At 47.5% G+C, this 17623-nt stretch overlaps 1 protein-coding gene across 3 annotated transcripts in view; it reads right to left on the minus strand.

The window, feature by feature from the left end:
• LOC137561749 (polymeric immunoglobulin receptor-like) overlaps positions 1–17623 on the minus strand; it is a 120021-nt gene that overhangs the window by 42338 nt on the left and 60060 nt on the right. For 2 of the 3 annotated variants that reach the window (XM_068273097.1, XM_068273098.1), the window contains exons 3-4: positions 14753–15082; positions 3845–4174 (exon numbers count right to left, since the gene is read on the minus strand). In XM_068273097.1, coding sequence (XP_068129198.1) covers positions 3845–4174; positions 14753–15082 — 660 coding nt within the window. The remainder of the gene's footprint in view (positions 1–3844; positions 4175–14752; positions 15083–17623) is intronic. The other variant, XM_068273099.1, reaches the window with a different exon arrangement.

Here is a 17623-nt window from a genome sequence, read left to right on the forward strand (position 1 = left end):
CTTGCTCTTCCTCAGTGATGTCAAGTAAGTTCTCATCCTCCCCCCCAACCACGAACAATACCACGGGAAAGTTGAGCAGCACAAGCCCCCTGCGATGCCTGCTGTGGTTGTTCTTCCTCCTCCTCCTCCTAAAAAAAAAAAAAACATCTTCCTCATCTGACTCCGCTTCCCCACACGACTCTTCCTCCTCCTCCTTTCCCTTCTGTGCTGCCGCAGGTGTTGAGGAAACATCTGGTTCTGATGAGAATTTATCCCACAACTCTTCCTCCTGTTCACGCTCCTCCACAGCTTGATCCACCACTCTACGCACGGCACGCACCAGGAAGAAAGCATACGGGATCAAGTCGCTGATGGCACCTTCAGCGCGACTCATCATGTTTGTCACCTCCTCAAACGGCCGCATGAGCCTGCAGGCATTTTGCATGAGTGTCTGTCCAGTACTTCGGCCAGAACATCCCCATCTCCCCAGAGCATGTCCATTGACTGTAGTTGTAGAGAAACTGTTTGACCGCTTTCACCTGTTGTAGCAGGCGGTTAAACATTAGGAGCGTTGAATTCCAACGAGTCGGGCTATTGCAAATCAAGCGTCTCACCGGCAAGTTGTTTCTCCGCTGAATACCGGCAAAGCGTGCCATGGCCGTGTAAGACCGCCTGAAATGCCCACACATCTTCCTGGACTGCTTCAGGACGTCCTGTAAGCCTGGGTACTTACACACAAATCTCTGAATTATTAGATTCAGCACATGTGCCGTGCAGGGTACATGTGTCAACTTTCCCAAATTCAAAGCCGAAATGAGATTGCTGCTGTTGTCACACACCATGTTGCCGATCTTCAGTTGGTGCGGGGTCAGCCACTGATCCACCTGTTTTTCCAGAGCAGCTCCAGTGTGTCGCTCCGCTTTGAGGCAAGACAAGTCTAAGATGGCGTGACACCGTCGTACCTGGCATGCAGCATGGGCCCTGGGGAGCTGGGGCTGTGTAGCTGGAGAGGAGATCGTAGCACCAGTAGAGTTGAACTGCCACTCAGCCAAGGAGGAGGACGACAACGAAGAGGATATAGAAGGAGAGGAGGTGGCAGCAGGCCTGCCTGCAAGCTGTGGAGGTGTCACAACTAGGGCCGCTGCACAGCCACGTGCTCCCTGCTTGTCATTGGTCACCAGGTTGACCCAATAGGCTGTGTAAGTAATGTACCTGCACTGACCGTGCTTGGCAGACCAGGCATCTGTGGTCAGATGGACCCTTGACCCAATGCTGTGTGCCAGAGATGACATCACTTGCCTTTTAACTTCATGGTACAGTTTGGGTAACGCCTTTTTTATGAAATAATTGCGGCCTGGTATCTTCCACTGCGGTGTCCCAATGGCCACAAATTTTCGGAAGGCCTCAGAGTCCACCAGCTGATATGGTAACAGCTGGCGAGCTAACAGTTCCGCCAAGCCAGCTGTTGCAAGGGGGTGACTGGCAGACATTGGCTTCTTCCGCTCAAAGATTTCCCTCATGGACACCTGGCTGCTACTGTGGGCAGAGGAGCAGGAAGAGCTCAAGGTGAGAGGCGGAGTGGATGAGGGTGGCTGTGATTGTGAAGGTGTGAGGGAGAAAGCGGCTGAAGATGATGCACCTGAAGGAGGAAGAGGAGAAGGAGGGTGGCTTTGCTTTTGTGTGCTGCTTTTCCTCAGGTGATCTTCCCATTGCAGTTTGTGCCTTTTCTCCATGTGCCTTCGTAAGGCAGTTGTCCCTACGCAGGTGTTGGCCTTTCCACGGCTCAATTTTTGGTGGCAGAAAGTGTACAGATGGCATTACTCTGATCTGAGGCAGACACACAAAAAAATGTCCACACCACTGAGCCCGGGGGTGATGGCACTACGTACATAGGTGGCGATACCTGGCGCCGGACACTGCCTCCAGTGAGCTCCCCCTGCTTCTTTCAGGAACTCATCTCCTCCTACTCCTCTCTGACTCCCCCTCTGAACTGTCCCCCTGTTCATCTCTTCTATTGGGAACCCACGTGGCATCCGTATCATCATAATAATCATCATCATCATCCTTCCCAGCTTCGCTTGCATCAGACACCTCCAAAACTGCACCAACAGCAGGTACTTCATCATCCTCCTCCTCCTCACACCTTATGTCCATAGTGTCGCCTAACTCAGACATATCACGTAGGTAGGTGCACTGAACAGGTAGGTATGCGGTGATTGGTATTACAAATGTGCAGCTGTCACACATACAGGTAGTCACTGAATGTGCTGGGCCTGGCAGTGGCACAGTAGGAATTACCACGGGGCCAAGGTCCAGCAGCTGCGACTGACTGACAGGGCTGTATATGCAACACAAGTGTCTGTGAGACACACACACACACACACACACACAAAAAAAAACTGATCACAAGAACAACATTAGCTCTCAAAAGAGCTGTTGAGGAGTGCTTTTTAGCAATAAGTATCAAAAAGGAGCAAGTTAGCCAGCCTAACACAAGAGCCTAACTAAGCTTTCCCTATGTCAGCAGGTTCTCTCTCCCTTCTCTAATTACTGCAGCCACACGATTGAGTGAAAAGGCTGACGCTGCCTGCGTTTTATAAAGGGGCGCTCCAGGAGGGAGTGTAGCCGGATTGGCTACCCTGTATCTGCTGACTGTGATGTAGAGGGTCAAAGTTGACCCTAATGATGTAGTATAGGGGGCGGGTCGAACGCACATATAGTTCGCGGTTCACCGCAAACCACCGATGTTCGTGCAAATAAGTTCGCATGCGAACCGTTCGGGCCGTCTCTATTCACAAATGTTCTTCTGAAATCTACGCCCTGTTTTGGTGGTCACCTTGCTGGCATAAGGTAGATTTCAATTAGCCGCCTGCTACACGCATTCGCCGTTTCCGTCGCTCCCGCTGATCTCGCCACTTAATCCCCACAGTCTGTTGCTGCAGCTCACTGGCTCTGCCTTTCTCTATGATGGCAGAGCCATGTGAGCAGGTCAGGAGCCAATTTCATTTGCTCCTGGTCCAGTCTTTCAATGTAAACCTCTCCCTTTGGCTTACATTGAAAGACACCCTGAGCCGGTCAGGAGTCAATGAAAGCGGCTCCTGACCAGCTCACAGGAACTCTGCCGTCATAGAGACGGCAGAGAGGGTGGCCCAGGATCCCGACGTGCGGCGGTGACGTCGCTTGTGACGGGTATGTGCGGCGATTTGCCAGTATTTCGTTGGGATTGCTCCGTTTCTGTACCAGCAGTCTCTGGTCCTTAAGGGGGCACAGACCACTGGTACTTAAGTGTTAAATCAATGTGCTTGCTTAAGTCCACCCTTAAGGTGCCCATTAACAGTACAATTTTTTCACCAAATGCGATCTTTCGATGTGATTTTTACGATCGAATTATATAGAACATTATCTGTTTATGAAAGCAATCGATAAGGAACGATTCTTTGGTTGATTGCTAAAAAGGATAAAATCAATCCAAAAGTTGGATTTTATGATCGAATTTGAAGAAAGAATTGTTCAGTAAATGTGAACAATCGATAATTGCCTTCCAATTAGTTACGATCATTCAAACCGCATCTAAATATCACAATTGTACCATTAAAGGGCACCTTAAGACTTAAATGAAAATCAATCAAAATTCAAGCAGTCATAAATATTGTTTGGGGTTAATGTGAGTAATCTAGACATCAGACCGACCACTGAAACATTCATGAACACTTTTTTGGGCATCAAATATCTGCAGGAGCTTTAAAGTCCTACTGTAGGGGGGTAGGGAGAAAAATAGTTGAACTTACCTGGGCTTCTACTCTTTTTTTCCCCCTACAGTACTCCTTTAAGTCCACACTAAAAATCCAAGTGGATGGTAACTTACGAGTTTGTATCTCCACTTGAACCTGGCTCATTTGAGGTCGCGCACGAGCCATTATTCCACAACAGTAGATGCCGTCGTCATCCAGAGTGACATCAGTAATTTGCAGGGAGGCGTTGCCCTGTTCCACGTCCACTTTCAGCTCATATCTGTCTGACTTTTTCCAGGATACTTTTTCGGCTTCCGCTTTGACAACTGGGGAGTTGCAGGAATTGGCTGAACAATTCCCTCTCCCCCAGCACAGGTTTTTTAGTTCTCTGATAGGCCCGGAACCACAGTGTAGAACCACACTTTCTCCCACCATTCCGGTCACATAGTGGGTCACCTTTACAGCTGTGTAGGGGGAAAGAAACAAAAATCAGCGCCAAGTCATTCTCCTAAGAAGGGAATCTTTTGTTTTGATATATTTTTTAAATTTATGAGGGAAACCTTTTAAAATCTTTTTTTTGTAAGAAAATATGAAACATTTGAGGTAAAGAATCCACATTTGCCACTTGCTGCCAGCAGATGGAGCTCTACAACAAAGATATAAGCAAATAAAAGTCTTGTTGCTCTTAGATTAGATGACACACACAAGACTGACACACAATTGTAATGCTGGTCCTCTGGCTAATGGACTTTGTGAGTCACTTACTCTGAACAAGAAGAATTGTAGGTAATTCAGAAAACACAGTTTCATCAATTAAAACCCTCCCGGCCCTCATCGTTACTGCCCAGAGTAGGCGAAGGTGATACTCATTCCAGCCCTGATCTACACTCCTTCGTAGAAACACAAAAATGTTTCAAAATTTTCACACAATGCTTTGCGAGCATCAGGTAGTCAGCTAAGCTACACTGCATTGCACTACACTACACTACCCCCTGCTGCTCCACCAGCCAAGACACACTACATTACACTCTCCCCTGATCCTGCCTCCACACTCCTCTCCCCCTCACTCAGGCTCTGATAGAGGCGCTACTCTTCTCTTCTCCTCCTGCAGCTGTGACATAGCTGTACACTGTGGCCAACTGCCACTATACAGCTCCAGGTCCTCCGCGTGGCCTCCATACTCCCGTACTGGTCCTGTACTGTAAAAACAGTGGTGCACATGCCCTGGGGTCAAGCATGACGTGCAGTGTACATGACCCCGGCACACAAGCGCCACTGGTGTTACAGTACAGGATCAATACAAAGTATGAAGGCCACGTGGAGCAGAGGACCCAGAGCTGAATAGGAGCAGGTGGCCGCAGTGTACAGCGACGTCACAGCTGCAGGAGAAGAGGAGCCTGTCTATCAGCAGGGCCAGAAGGAGGAGGAGAGAAGCGCAGCGGAAGAATCGGGTAAGACCTTCCCTGCACATTCTGCAAAACATTTTACTTTGTAATATAAGACGAACTTATTTTTCCCCTCCACTTCTTGGGGAAGAAAAAGTGCATCTTATATTCTGAAAAACACAGTACATATTCTAAGTTAAAAAAAAAATCTTTGTTCACCATAACAGTAGAGATGGCTCAAACCTCAGATTTTGGGTCCGTGGCCGTGAACCTCCACAAAAGTCCACGGACCGGCAAACACGGGGCGAACCGCAATAGACTTCAATGGGCAGGCAAACTTTAAAAACTACAAACACTGTTTCTGGCCACAAAAGTGATGGAAAAGATGTTTCAAGGGGTCTAACACCTGGAAGGGGGCATGGCGGAGTGGGATACACGCCAAAAGTCCCGGGGAAAATTACGGATTTGACGCAGAGCAAGGTTATAATCCCTAGGGCAGAAATCACATTGCATTCCTAAATTGGAGGCATAAAGTGCTTTAAAACATCTTGCGTGTGTATACATGGATCAGGTAGTGTAAGTAGTGTACTGCGTCTCACTGACAGACCAAATTCACTGTTTAACGCACCGCCACAAACAGCTGTTTGTGTGATGGCCGTGCTGGTGCGCACGTTAGCAAGAGTGCAGGCAATGGCGGTTTTCCAGCCCATATGGTGGATCACAAAGGGGAATTGACACATGTACATGCATTTTGTTGCAGCCACAGTGCAGCCATAAAAATTAGGCATGTACACACACCAGAAAAATGATTATTATTTTTGTTAGCGGCCGCTCCTAACAGCGGCCTTAAAAATTCAGGAATCCACCTGGAGTCCTGGTGGACCCTGTTGGTGGTGGCGGAGAAGGCAGTCAAGCGGCCTGCAGGCAGAGATGCTGTGTGGGGACAATGTCCAAATCCAAAAAAGCTTTATTGGCAGGACCAAATACATTTAGCATTGCCAAAGCAGAACAAAACATTAACATGGGGAGGGGGGATTGTGGCAATAAGGGAAGGATATAGGGGGTTGGGGTATATAGTCCATAGGTGTGTGGAGGGTGTAAGGGACAGTATGGGGGACTGGGATATACAGTCCACGTGGTATCATGTTCCTCTCAGTTGGTGGCAGGCTGTGACATATCGGGCAGCTATTTGCATGGTTGTTTCCTCCTCCCCCAGTAGGATGTAGAGTTTCCTCTCCTCATCTGTGGAGGTAAAATCCTGGATGTGGGCGGAGAGTCTCTGGAAGTGGACAGTCCTCACAGGTGCGTATTTGCAGCAGTGTAGCAGAAAGTGGGCCACATCCTCCAAGACCTCCTGTTCACATTGTCTGCACAGTCTCTCCTCCCGGGGCTTCCATGTCTGTCTGTGGCGCCATGTCTCTATTTCCAGGCTGTGGGCACTCAGGTGGTACAGGCTCAAGGACTGTCTGTCTCTGTGGTGGTGTAGCCTCTCCAGATATGGAGCCATTGTGTACTCCCTTTGTAGTGATTGGTAGACAGTGAGTTTCTGGGAGTTCTTTATGTCACTTCTCCATTCCTCTATGTATCGTTCCTTGCAGCTTTCTATAGTCCCTTTTATTTGGGCTTTTGTCAGCCTGTGTTGGTTGTCTTTGCTGGGCTGGCTGCTGATGCTTTGCTTGAGAGCGTGTGGTATGACCTCGCCCACCTGGCTCAGTGAGGCTTTATGGTGGTAAGTGCTGTGGCTGCTGCTCTGTGTATGCGCCCAGTATGAGAGCGCCCTCTGCTGGATAGTAAGCCATAGTGGGAATCTGCCTAGCTCTGCCCGGCAGGCTGAGTTTGAGGTGCTGCGATGGACTTGGAGAAGATACTTGCAGAACTCTAGATGGAAGATTTCTGTTGGGCTGGAGTCCCATTTGGATTGGTCAGGGTAGGTGACCGGGCCCCATACCTCACTGCTATAAAGCAGGATTGGGGTGATGATGCTGTCGAATATCTTTACCCATACTCTCACTGGTGGTTTTAAAGAGGAGCTGTTAGGTATAGGGTCTCAGAGAAAATAAACACATATATCAGTAGCTAAAGATTGGCTGTACTTACATTACATATGCATTTCACTGTCCACGTTTGGATTTCACAGAATTTTTATATAGTATATGCAGAGAATGATGCTCCTGACAGCTCATGGCAGGTTCCATGTTTGTGAAGCCAAATGTGTCGTCATGTCCTGCCTGCTTCTGATCACAGAACAGCTCATACAGAATAACACTAGTTTGCAGTGAATATTAATGAGCCATGTGGCTAGGAACAATAGCGGACTCCTGCAGTGTACGCTGCCCGGAGATTTATCTGTGCTGTGGCTGGACTGAGTTTTAGAAGCTGCTGAAACTTGATCCCGTCTTCTCCTTAGCAGCCGAGGGGAGGGCCCCAGAATGCTTTGCAGTATGTTATGCGGCTTGCGTCCAGCTTAGCTCTAAGCTTTGCTGATAAGCATACATCAAAGGTAAGATAGATCTTTATCTTCAGTAATGTCTTTTTGGCTTCCTTCTAAACTGTTTAACACAGGAGACTAGAGGTTTAAATTAGCTTCTGCAGCCTGACAGTTACTCTTTAAGGTAGCCACTAACGGTCCAATTTCTAGCGAAAAATCGTTCGAGCGATCAGAAATTCTGATCAGATGTGAAATATTGTAATAAATCGTTCACTACACCATCAACGAACCAATCTTTACTTCCTATCTATCACAACCAACAAGAAAATCCAAATTCTGGTTCGACGAAAATTCATTCGGGCGACATTTTTTTCACTCGTTCATAATCGATTGTGTCCACCAATGGAGATTATTTACAACCAATCCGATCAGAATTTCTGATCGCTCGAACGATTTTTCGCTAGAAATTGGACCGTTAGTGGCCACCTTTAGGTGGTAAAGCTGTCTTCTGATGGCATAAAATGTTCTGCAGGCTTTTTCTTTTAGGGCTTTTACTGCCGGTTTACAAAATGTCATTTACAAAAAATAATAAGTTAGTGCGTTATGCTCAAGTAAACGACCAGCATAGCGTAATGATCTGACGTGTACCAGAGGCCTAGATGGGATGGGAAGTTAATTATAGAAATTTATGATGGTAGCAAGCCGACTGGCTCACTGTACTACCTATTATTTTCTTTTGTTTTTCTTAAAGCATGTTTGTCAAATTTATCAAAAATTATTTCTAACGTTATTATATTTGTGTGCTGCTTTTATTAATGTGTGCATAGTAGAGATGGCCCGAATGGTTCACCAGCGAACGGTTCCAGGCTAACTCCCGGTGGTTCGCGTTCGCCATCATAGTGCACCAATGAGGGTCAACTTTGACCCTCTACATCACAGTCAGCAGGCACATTGTAGCCAATTAGACTACACTCTCTCCTGGAGCCACTCCCCCCTTATAAAAGGCAGGTAGCGCTGGCCATTACACTCGTGTGCCTGCATTAAAGCGGAATATAACCCTGCATTTCAACTTTGCTCTAAAACATTATTTACAGTATATTATATGCAACCAGCATTTTTTTTTTTTACTAGACCAGACGGGTTATATTCCGCTAGACGGGTTATATTCCACTTTAATTAGTGAAGGGACAGCTGCTGGCAGACTCTCATAGAGAAAGATTAGTTAGGCTCTTGTAGGCTTGTTAGCTTGCTCCTGGCTGATTGTTATTGCTAAAATAGCACCCCTCAACAGCTTTTTTGAGAGCTAATGTTCTCCTGATGTGTTTTTTTTTGTGTGTGTTGCCCACCGACACTGCATTATACAGCCCTATCTGTTGCAGCTGGACCTTGGTAATTGCTATTACTGTGCCAGCCAGGCCCTGCCTAACTATCTAAACTGGGGCACCTACCTATGCCTACCTAACTACTGGGGCACCTGCTTACCTATACGGGGACACTTACCTATGCCTACCTACCTACCTATACTAGGGCACCTACCTATGCCTACCTACCTATACTGGGTCTCCTACCTATGCCAAGCTAACTACTGGGGCACCTACCTATGCCTACCTACCTATACTGGGACTTCTACCTATGCCTAGCTAACTACTGGGGCACCTACCTATGCCTACCTACCTATACTGGGTCTCCTACCTATGCCTAGCTAACTACTGGGACACCTACCTATGCCTACCTAGCTACAGGGGCACCTACTTACCTATATGGGGACACCTACCTATGCCTACCTACCTACCTATACTACCTATATATATGTATACACCTACCTATACCTACCTATGCCTACCTACCTATACTAGGGCACCTACCTATGCCTACCTACCTATACTGGGTCTCCTACCCATGCCTAGCTAACTACTGAAGCACCTACCTATGCCTATCTACCTATACTGGGACACCTACCTATGCCTACCTACCTAAACTGGGACTCCTACCTATGCCTAGCTAACTACTGGGGCACCTACCTATACCTATCTACCTATACTGGGACACCTACCTATGCCTACCTCCCTATACTGGGACTCCTACCTATACCTAGCTAACTACTGGGGCACCTACCTATGCCTATCTACCTATACTGGGACACCTACCTATGCCTACCTACCTATACTGGGACTCCTACTATGCCTAGCTAACTACTGGGGCACCTACCCATGCCTACCTACCTATACTGGGACACCTACCTATGCCTACCTACCTATACTGGGGCACCTACCTATGCCTATCTACATACAAGAAGATAATAAGGTTGTTGCTTCATTGTGGACAGACCAAATTCAATCAGCTGGACACACTCAGTCACTGTTGTTCTGTCATTCAGCTACCTCAGCCCGGCCATATGGGCTGGAAAACCGCCATGGCCTCCACTCTTGCCATGGTGCACACCAGTCCAGCACGGCCGTCACTACACAAACAGCTGTTTGCCGTGCATTACACAGTGAGTTTGGTGTGTCAGTGTGAAGCAGTACTCTAATTACACTCCCTGATTGATATATACACATGCAAGATGTTTTAAAGCACTTTAGGCCTGCAATTTAGCCTTCAATGTGATTTCTGCCCTTAAAACGCTGCTTTGCGTCAAATCCAGATTTCCCCCCGGGACTTTTGGCGTCTCTACCACTCATCCATGCAAAAACTCAGATGTTAGACCCCTTGAAACATCTTTTCCATCACTTTTGTGGCCAGCATAAGTGTTTCTATTTTTCAAAGTTCGCCTCCCCATTGAAGTCTATTGCGGTTCGCGAAAGTTCGTGCGAACCGAACCTTTCGCGGAAGTTCGCGAACCGAAAATCGGAGGCTCGGGCCATCTCTAGTGCATACCATTGCTGTTTGTGTTTTGCGATCAGGTGCCTTCGCAAAGCAGTTGTCCCTAGTTGGGTGTTGGGCTTCCCATGACTCTTTTGGCAGAGGTTGCAGATGGCATTGCTGGTATCAGAGGCACACAAACAAAAAAAAGCCACACTGGTGAGCTTTGGAATGTCGGCATTCGGGTCAAGGGCGTAACTAGAAGTCCCCGGGCCACCCTGCAAGAGAGGGGTTGCAGCATGAGAGGAGAGCTTGGTAGCATGTCTGTGGGGAGGGGGGACGGCCCTCCCTCACCTCGGGCTCTGCGCTCCCCTCCTGCCTCTATGTAAGCGTCAGCAGCGGCGGCAGCAGCTATAATTACCTTCATCCACCACAGGAGGTCGCCGATCTGCAAGGGCTTCACATTTCTTTCACATTACTTCCTGTTTTAACAGGAAGTAATGTGAAGCTCTTTGCAGATCGGCATCCTCTGTGGTGGATGGAGGTAAATATAGCTGCCACCGCTGCTGCTAACACTCACATAGAGGCAGGAGGGGAGCGCAGAGGGGAGAACCCGAGGTGAGGGAAGGAGGGGGGGGACCATCCCCCCTCCCCACCGACATGCTACCAAGCTCTACCCTCATGCTGTGACCCTTCATGCCCCCTCAAAATGACAATGAGCGGGCCCCGGGCCCCCCTGCGGGGGCAGGGGCTGCTTCCCCTATTGTTACCCCAGTGATTCGGGTGGTGGCAACTGGCAACAGCAGGCGTTGAAGGGCGTGTTGACTGGATGACCCCAAGTGCATCACTAAATGCATCATGTGCGAATAACTCCTCTGACACATCAAGTGGAGCAGCTGGGTTGCTAGTGGTTGCAGTGTTACGTTTTTGTGGGAAACCAGAAACTGAGCAGGAGGAGGACGGTGCGTCACGGAGGTTCTGAGTGGAAGCTGTAGAAGATCTGGTGGGCTGTTCAACCACATCCTCAGAATTTTGGGAGTTGAGGGTACGTGCCTTCTGAACACTGTACTTTGATTGAGGGACGCACAAAATCACGTCGGCACGACCTTGAAAATACCTGCGGGGTGGCCTGCCTCCTCTGCCTATTATTTTTCCCATATTGGAGGTATGCAGTACTACTAACAATATTCAATAGTGGTAGACAGTGTGTGTAATCACAAAGAGGCACACAATCAGTGTCAAATAACCTTGGGGTGGTCTCTCTCAGCAATAAAGAACAGCCACAAAGGGAGCTATGGTATAGTACGTTCAACCACAGATACAGTGGAAAGGTATGCACTGGTATAATAGAGTGTGCTGTCACACAGGTACAATAGGAAGGTATGCACTGGTATAATAGAGTGTGCTGTCACACAGGTACAATGGGAAGGTATGCACTGGTAGAATAGAGTGTGGTGCCAGTGGTGGGACTACAAATCCCAGCTGGCCTGGCTGGCAACTGTCTGTGGGCTCTATCTATGCAGTGTCACCCACAAAGACAGCTATGCTTTAGTAAATTAAATCACAAATGCAGTGAAACGATATGCAATGGTATGGTAATAATACAGTGTGCTGCCAGTGGTGGGACTACAAATCCAAGCTGGCCTGGCAACTGTCTGTGGGCTCTATCTATGCTCTTTAGTAAGTTAAATCACAAATGCAGTGAAAAGATACGCAATAGTAATACAGAGTGTGCTGGGCCTGGCTGGCACAGTACAGTCAGCAACTAGGTCCAGCTGCGACAGGGCTGTATCTATACCTGTCTGTGTCACACACACAAAAGAAAAAACATATCAGAAGAATATTAGCTCTCAAAAGAGCTTTTTGTGGGGTGTTTTCAGCATTCAACATTGTGTGAGGAGCAAGCTAACAACAGCCTAACTAACGGTTTTCCTAGCTCTCCAGCAAGCTCTCCCTGCTCTCACTATAGCAAGATCAGCAGAGTGAGAACATGGCTGACACTGCAGTGTTTTTATCGGGGGGGGGGGAGCCCGTGTCCGTGGGTGAGTGCAGTCTGATTGGCTGCCATGTGTCTGCTGACTGTGATGTAGAGGGTCAAAGTTTAGCCCAATGACAAGGTATAGGAAGCGGGTCGGACGCGCTATGTTTCCGCTACCCGCCATGGGCGCAGGTAGCTGATATCCACACGGACTACCCGCCGGGCGAACCGTCTGGGCCATCTCTACATACACCTTATACCATGTAATATTTCTGCTTTGTGTAATGTTCTCAGTCAGCAAGGGAGCATATGCAACAACCTGATACATAACATGCTGCGGCTCAACACAATAGCACCCTTGCTGGCTGTGAGTCTGTGACAAACTGCTCACCCTTTGCCAGTCGGCAGTTCTCCATTCCTCCTCAGTCAGGACAGCAGTGCCACCTCCTCCCTTTTGCTGTGGAAGTCAAATGAAACACTGCTGCTTTCCTGCCTCCCCCCTCTTCACTCACTGTCAGACTCCTCACACAGCACAAAAAGTTCTGTGCTTGCTTAAAGGATACCCAAACTGACATGTGACATGATGAGATAGACATGTGTATGTACAGTGCCAAGCACACAAATAACTATGCAGTGTTCCTTTTTTTTTTCTCTACCTGAAAGCGTTAAATATCAGGTATGTAAGTGGCTGACTCAGTCCTGACTCAGACAGGAAGTGACTACAGTGTGACCCTTACTGATAAGAAACTCCAACTATAAAACACTTTCCTAGCAGAAAATGGCTTCTGAGAGCAAGAGAGAGGTAAAAAGGGGAATTTCTAATCAGTGATGGTCACACTGTAGTCACTTCCTGTCAGTCAGGACTGAGTCAGCCACTTACATACCTGATATTTAACTCTTTCAGACAGAGAAAGAAAAAAAGGAACACAGCATAGTTATTTGTGTGCTTGGCACTGTACATACACATGTCTATCTCATCATGTCACATGTCAGTTTGGGTATCCTTTAACCGGTTCAGCACCGCAGTCCGAAAATCTCATGCATCCGAGCAACGTTCACCTCCCATTCATTCGCCTATAACTTTATTGCTACTTATCACAATGAATTGATCTAGATCTTGTTTTTTTCCGCCACTAATTAGGCTTTCTTTGGGTGCTACATTTTGCTAAGAATTATTTTTTTCTAAATCCATTTTAACAGGAAGATTAAGAAAGAAATGAAAAAAATTCATTATTTCTCAGTTTTAGGCCATTATAGTTTGAAATTAATATACACTACCGTAATTAAAACTCATGTATTTTATATGCCCATCTGTCCCGGTTATTAGACCGTTTAAACAATGTCCCTATCACAATTTATGGTGCCGATATTTCATTTAGAAATAAAGGTGCATTTTTTCAATTTGCGTCCATCACTATTTATAAGCTTATAATTTTAAATAATATAATAACATACTCTCTTGACGTGCATATTTAAAAAGTTCAGACCCTTGGGTAACTATTTATGTTGTTTTTGTTTGTTTTTTATTGTATTTTTTTTATTTTATTTTTTTAATAAAAAATGTATGTGGGTAATTTTTGGTGTGGGAGGGAAACTGTTTGTTTTACATGTAAAATAATAGTTTTCTTTAATTAAAAATGTATGTGGGTGCAGTTTACTATTTGGCCACAAGATGGCCACAGTGAAAAAATTCCTAGATGCGAACGATTTCGCATCTAGGAACTAAAGATCAGAGGAGTTGTTTCCTGGGGGCAGAAATACCGCGCTCTCTGGAGAGAAAGCGTCGGTATTTCTGCGGGGAGGTTAGATCGGTGAATGGGAATTATATTCCCATTCACTGATCGGGGGGCTAGCGGGGGGTGGCGGGTACGCGCGCGGGCGCGCCCCCGATCGCGCGCACCACGCAGGGGAAGATGCAGTGCCTATCTGGACGAGAAAGCTCGTCCAGATAGGCCAAACTGGTTAATCAACTCATCATTGGATATAATAATTCCCACCCTTAAGGTGCCCATTAACAGTACAATTTTTCACCAAATAAGATCTTTCTATGTGATTTTTACGATCGAATTGAATAGAACATTTGCCGTTTATGAAGGTAATCGATAAGGAACGATTCTTTGGTCGATTGCTAAAAAGGAAAAAATCGATCCAAAAGTTGGATTTTATGATCGAATTTGAAGAACAATTAATAATTGCCTTCCAATTAGTTACGATTATTCAAATTGCATCTAAACATCACAGTAAAAAAAATTGTACCATTAAAAGGCATCTTAAGACTTAAATGAAAATCAATCAAAATTCAAGCAGTCATAAATATTGCTTGTGTTTAATGTGAGTAATCTAGACATCAGACAGACCACTGAAACGATCATGAACACATTTTTTTGGGCATCAAATATCTGCAGCAGCTTTAAGTCCACACAAAAAATCCATGTGGATGGTAACTTACGAGTTTGTATCGCCACTTGAACCTGGCTCATTTGAGGTCCCTCAAGAGCCATCATTTCACAACAGTAGATGCCGTCGTCATCCAGAGTGACATCAGTTATTTGCAGGGAGGCGTTGCCCTGTTCCACGTCCACTTTCAGCTCGTATCTGTCTGACTTTTTCCAGGATACTTTTTCGGCTTCCGCTTTGACAACTGGGGAGTTGCAGGAAATGGCTGAACAATTCCCCCTCCCCCAGCACAGGTTTTTTAGTTCACTGATAGGCCCGAAAGCACAGGGTAGAACCATACTTTCTCCCACCATCCCGGTCACATAATGGGTCACCTTTACAGCTGTGTAGGGAGAAAGAAACAAAAATCAGCAAAAGTTATTCTCCTAAGAAGGGAATATGTAGTGTTGATATATTTTTTGTAAATTTATGGGGGAAACCTTTTAAAACTGTGGATCAGCCTTTCGCTGACACTGTGTCATATTTCTATATCCCGGACTGATGGTGTAATGGTTAAGGGCTCTGCCTCTGACACAGGAGACCAGGGTTCGAATCTCGGCTCTGCCTGTTCAGTAAGCCAGCACTAATTCAGTAGGAGACCTTTGGCAAGTCTCCCTTACACTGCTACTGCCAATAGAGCGCGCCCTAGTGGCTGCTGCTCTGCTCTGGCGCTTTGAGTACGCAAGGAGAAAAGCGCAATATAAATGTTATTTGTCTTGTCTCTTGTCTTGCTTCAGTACTGTTTATCCACCGCAGTGTTCCTCCATGTGAATAACCTTGGAACTGTGTACATTACTAGTTGCTGATTAGTGTTGGGCGAACATCCAGATGTTCGGGTTCGGGGTGGTTCGGCCGAACATGCCCTTGATATTCGGCATGTTCGGGCCGAACCCCGAACCCAACCCGAACATGTCCCTTTGGGGCCCCCTATAGGTTCCCAGCATAAAGGGAGAGCATGCCCCGAGCGCAGGGGGGGGGGGGGGGGGTGGGAAATGCCCCCCACCCCTCCCCGCTAGGCTCTCCCTTCTGCTGGACCCTATAAAATTACATTGAAGTCCCCCAAAGTACCTGGCAGGAGGAGGGCAGGAAGCGGGCAGCCGGAGATCACAGGCGCTAGTACCATCTGGTACTTCCGCCCTCTCTCTGCCACACTTCCTGCTTACATTTGTAAGTCGCGTCAAGAGAGAGCAGAAGTACCGCGATGACGTGTACGAGGGTACGCGTCATCTACATGATGACACGTACCCTCATACGCGTCATCGCGGTACTTCTGCTCTCTCTTGACGCGACTTACAAATGTAAACAGGAAGTGCGTCAGAGAGAGGGCGGAAGTACCAGATGGTACTAGCGCCTGTGATCTCCGGCTGCCCGCTTCCTGCCCTCCTCCTGCCAGGTACTTTGGGGGACTTCAATGTAATTTTATAGGGTCCAGCAGAAGGGAAAGCTTAGCGGGTAGGGGTGGGGGGCATTTACGACCCCCCCCCCCCCCCGCGCTCGGGGCATGCTCTCCCTTTATGCTGGGACCCTATAGGGGGCTTTGTTCGGCCGGACACGGCTGTGTTCGGCCGAACACAGAAGGCCTGTTCGGGTTCGGGCAGAGTGGCCGAGCACCCTCCCGAACACCATGAGGTGTTAGGGGGGTGCCGAACCGAACCGGAACAGGCCAAAATCCGGGCGAACCCGAACAGTGGCGAACACTGTTCGCCCATCACTATTGCTGATATCACCTATGATGAAGTGTATTCGCTGCTGTGATACAACATCTTTCCCTATAGCTGCCCAGATACTTAGATCTCCAAACTGTATGACTATAATTATTTTTAATATGTGCTAATAAATAAGATAATTTTTTACACATTTAAAGAGAGTCTGAAGCGAGAATAAATCTCGCTTCAGACCTCATAGATAGCAGGGGCATGTGTGCCCCTGCTAAAACGCCGCTATCCCGCGGCTTAACGGGGGTCCCTTCACCCCCAAATCCCCTCCGTACAGCGGGGGAGCGCTTTCGCACTGGGGCAGGGCTAACCGCCGCAGCCTTGCCCCACGCACGTCTGTCAGACGCGTATCTCCGCCTCTCCTCCGCCCCTCTCAGTTTTCCTTCACTGAGAGGGGCGGGGGAGAGGCAGCGATGCGCGTCTGATAGACGGCGCTGAGAGGCAGGGCTGCAGCCGTTAGCCCTGCCTCCAGGAAGAGAATTTTATGACCAAGTTTGCGACCAACTTTTGCGGGGGTGGGTTTGGGGGTGAAGGGACCCCCGTTTAGCCGCGGGATAGCGGCGTTTTAGCAGGGGCACACATGCCCCTGCTAACTATGAGCTCTGAAGCGAGATTTATTCTCGCTTCAGAGTCTCTTTAACTTTGTGGTTATGACTCATTGAGTTAAGACTTGGGTGCAGATGGGTTCTGCTTTTTTCTCCTGAAACCTTTTAAAACCTTTTTCCTAAGAAAATATGAAACATATGAGATAAAGAATCCACATTTGCCACTTGCTGCCAGCAGATGGAGCTCTACAACAAAGATATCAGCAAAAAAAGTCTTATTGCTCTGAGATTAGATGACACACACAAGACTGACACACAATTGTAATGCTGGTCCTCTGGCTAGTGGACTTTGTGAGTCACTCACGTTCAACTAGAGATGTCACGAACCTCCGATTTTCGGTTCGCGAACCGGGTTCGCGAACTTCCGTGGAATGTTCGGTTCGCGGAAAAGTTCGAGAACCGCAATAGACTTCAATGGGGAGGCGAACTTTGAAAAATAGAAAAAATTATGCTGGCCACAAAAGTGATGGAAAAGATGTTTCAAGGGGTCTAACACCTGGAGGGGGGCATGGCGGAGTGGGATACATGCCCAAAGTCCCGGGGAAAAATCTGGATTTGACGCAA

Source organism: Hyperolius riggenbachi, chromosome 3 (genome assembly GCF_040937935.1).
Source record: "Hyperolius riggenbachi isolate aHypRig1 chromosome 3, aHypRig1.pri, whole genome shotgun sequence".
In the NCBI taxonomy this organism is placed as follows: Eukaryota; Metazoa; Chordata; class Amphibia; order Anura; family Hyperoliidae; genus Hyperolius; species Hyperolius riggenbachi.